We start from the raw sequence: 2,384 nt of genomic DNA, 5'->3' as shown, positions 1-2,384 counted from the left end.
AAAAAATGTTGCTTGTAAGAAAACCATGAACCCATGGATTTTCCACTCGATTTTCATTTTTCTGATTTTCTTCGCGGTTAAGTGCGAAAACGCCTGTCAAGCGGCGTCGGCAGATACCAATAGCTCCAGTCATGATGAAGAAGGAGCCGTCCATGGCGGCGGCGAGCGGCGACCCGTTCTACGTCTTCAAGGAGTACGCGCGCCTGTAGTTTTGCGCTAAACTCCCTGGTGTTTCTAACGTTGCTGCGTCTAGTGAACTGGAGAGTAAAGTGTCGGCCGTGAACCAGAAACACGCCAAATGGCGCGCCATTCTGGACGCCAAGGACTCACCGGCCGCCAAGGAGCTGCCGGCACTTACGCACCGTGCGTTCTACAGTGGTTGAGCCACTTTATCTCTATTTGCAACACAGCTGACAGCGTGCTATTGCAGAGATCGAGAGCGCCGTGTCGACAGCGGAGAAGTCGGTCAAATTTTTAGAAGAGACCATCGTCATGGTAGAGGCCAATCGAACCAAGTTTGAGCATATTGACGCAGCGGAGATCGCAAGTCGTAAAGCTTTTGTGGCGACCACTCGAAAGGTGGGGAACGTCCTGGAAATTGCAAGAGAGGAAGGCGTACTGATGCCTTTTAAACAGGAACTACAAGCTGTTTCAGCCGAGATTTCGACCGACGCTGTCAAGACTCGGATTCGCAAGGAAGAACGCAAAGTGAGAAATTCAGGCTGCAAGGTTAAAGTGTGTTGCGGGCTGACGGATAAATTTCATTTTGCAGTTGATGCAGTCAGCGAAATCGTCGACTTCCTTTAGGTCAAATCTTACGGGGCAAGAAAGAAACGAGCACTTTTTGGAAGAAGAAACACAGAGGCAACAGGTGCGAATTGTGCTGTTTAACTCTCGGCTTATAGCATTTAATTCACGAGGTATTGTGACTGGTTACAGCAAATTATGCAAGAGCAGGATCAGAGTTTGGCGGGATTACACAGTGATATCACGCGCTTACATGGAGTCACAGTGGAGATCTCGAGCGAAGTCAAGAGCCAGAACAAGTGAGTGCTCTTCACAGCTTGGATATTTTATCGAGTGGGTTAATTAACGATATTTTATTTTTTTGTTATAGAATGCTGGACGATCTGACTGATGATGTGGAAGAAGCTCAGGAGCGAATGAATTTTGTCATGGGACGCTTGAGCAAAATGTTGAAAACAAAAGGTATGGGCATTTTTTTTTATACTTTTCATCAAAATCTACTACTAATTTTTTTTTTGCTTCAGATAAATGCCAACTAGGCCTCATCCTCTTCCTAGTGGCAGTGCTCATCGTCATGGTCTTCCTGGTCGTGTATACATAACGCAGCACTATTCTCCTTCCGCTGGACGTCAATATGAAGCGCTAGCTAGACAACAAGACAGCCTGTGCCGTCAATAACTATGTACTGTAACCTGCAAAGTGTCTTACAAGCCAACGCGGCTGTCGTATGTTGCTCTTGTTTCTCTGTTTATGGATCTATGGGAGGCAGATAGCCCAAGTGCGACTACCGCCAGTCTAATAACTGCAGGCGTCTTCCTGCTTGGGACGCACACAGTTGGTAGTGCTTCTATTCCTATTGTTCTTGTCCACCTCCTGCACGGTGGCGCCCGACGCGAAGAACGGTCTCTGTTGCAACACATCAAAGTGGTGCTGTGGTTGCGCGGCCACGAGGGACGCGAGCGCGGCTGCGGCCGCATGTGACGCAAGGAGAGGCTGCGATCGCGGTGAGGACGACGCGTTGGCCGTGAGCTGCTGTTGCAGCCGTTGCTCCTTCTTCTTGCGGTCCAGTTTGCGCTGGTTGGCATTGGCTCGCAGTCGGTGGTAGTTGCACAGGTTGTGATAGTCTCCGCACGACTTCAGTGCGCGCGCATTGTGGCATTTGCCCGTGCGGTACTTGCACTTGAGCTCCGGAGGCACAGGCTCCTCCGTCTGCTCGATCTGCTGCTGTGAAGGCTGGAAAACAGCGCGAAAGCTCGGGAGCTTCGCGTCGTCGGCTGATGCAGTCTCCGCGTTATCAGACCCGGTGTCTGAGGGCTGTTCCTCCTTGACTTGAGCCTCAGGGTGCTGCAGTTTGCGCTTTTTGAGCGTCACCAGCAGCGACTTCATGGAGATGTTGCCGTCCAGCAGTTCCGCCGACGCGTCCGGTTCCTGGCCGGCGCTCTCGAGCGGCTGGTTGGAGACGAATTGCTTGGGATTACTGAGATTCACGAGCGCGATGGCTTCCTGCTCCAGAGAGCGCGCCACCTCCTCGTCGACCATGGTATCAGTGTTGTGCAGGACTCGTTCGGCTAAATGGCCGGGAGGCGCCGTGCGGTCGTAAGTTAGCTGGTCGTTTTGTCGTTTTTCTGATTCGATCT

The 2,384-nt window shown here is 51.4% G+C and overlaps 2 protein-coding genes across 17 annotated transcripts; one reads left to right on the top strand and one right to left on the bottom strand.

Moving 5' to 3' along the window:
• The first annotated feature begins 69 nt into the window (after nucleotides 1–69).
• PPTG_16729 (hypothetical protein) lies at nucleotides 70–1,472 on the top strand. Of its 16 annotated transcripts, XM_008914498.1 has the most exons (8): nucleotides 83–193; nucleotides 254–363; nucleotides 431–579; nucleotides 637–708; nucleotides 773–871; nucleotides 940–1,046; nucleotides 1,118–1,209; nucleotides 1,272–1,472. In XM_008914498.1, exons 1-8 carry the CDS (start codon nucleotides 132–134, stop codon nucleotides 1,346–1,348), a joined length of 768 nt encoding a protein of 255 aa, XP_008912746.1. In that variant the 5' UTR covers nucleotides 83–131; the 3' UTR covers nucleotides 1,349–1,472. The 16 variants fall into 16 exon arrangements, with proteins under 16 accessions (XP_008912748.1, XP_008912747.1, XP_008912754.1 ...); XM_008914500.1 differs by having other exon boundaries at nucleotides 70–193; nucleotides 773–1,046; XM_008914497.1 differs by having other exon boundaries at nucleotides 1,118–1,472.
• On the bottom strand, nucleotides 1,383–2,384 carry PPTG_16728 (hypothetical protein). The gene has a single exon (XM_008914494.1). It carries the CDS (start codon nucleotides 2,284–2,286, stop codon nucleotides 1,543–1,545), a length of 744 nt encoding a protein of 247 aa, XP_008912742.1. The 5' UTR covers nucleotides 2,287–2,384; the 3' UTR covers nucleotides 1,383–1,542.

Source organism: Phytophthora parasitica (genome assembly GCF_000247585.1).
Source record: "Phytophthora parasitica INRA-310 unplaced genomic scaffold supercont2.60, whole genome shotgun sequence".
In the NCBI taxonomy this organism is placed as follows: Eukaryota; Oomycota; class Peronosporomycetes; order Peronosporales; family Peronosporaceae; genus Phytophthora; species Phytophthora nicotianae.
The sequence above is the reverse complement of the archived record's forward strand: the minus strand, read 5'-3'. Positions and strand labels throughout refer to the sequence as shown.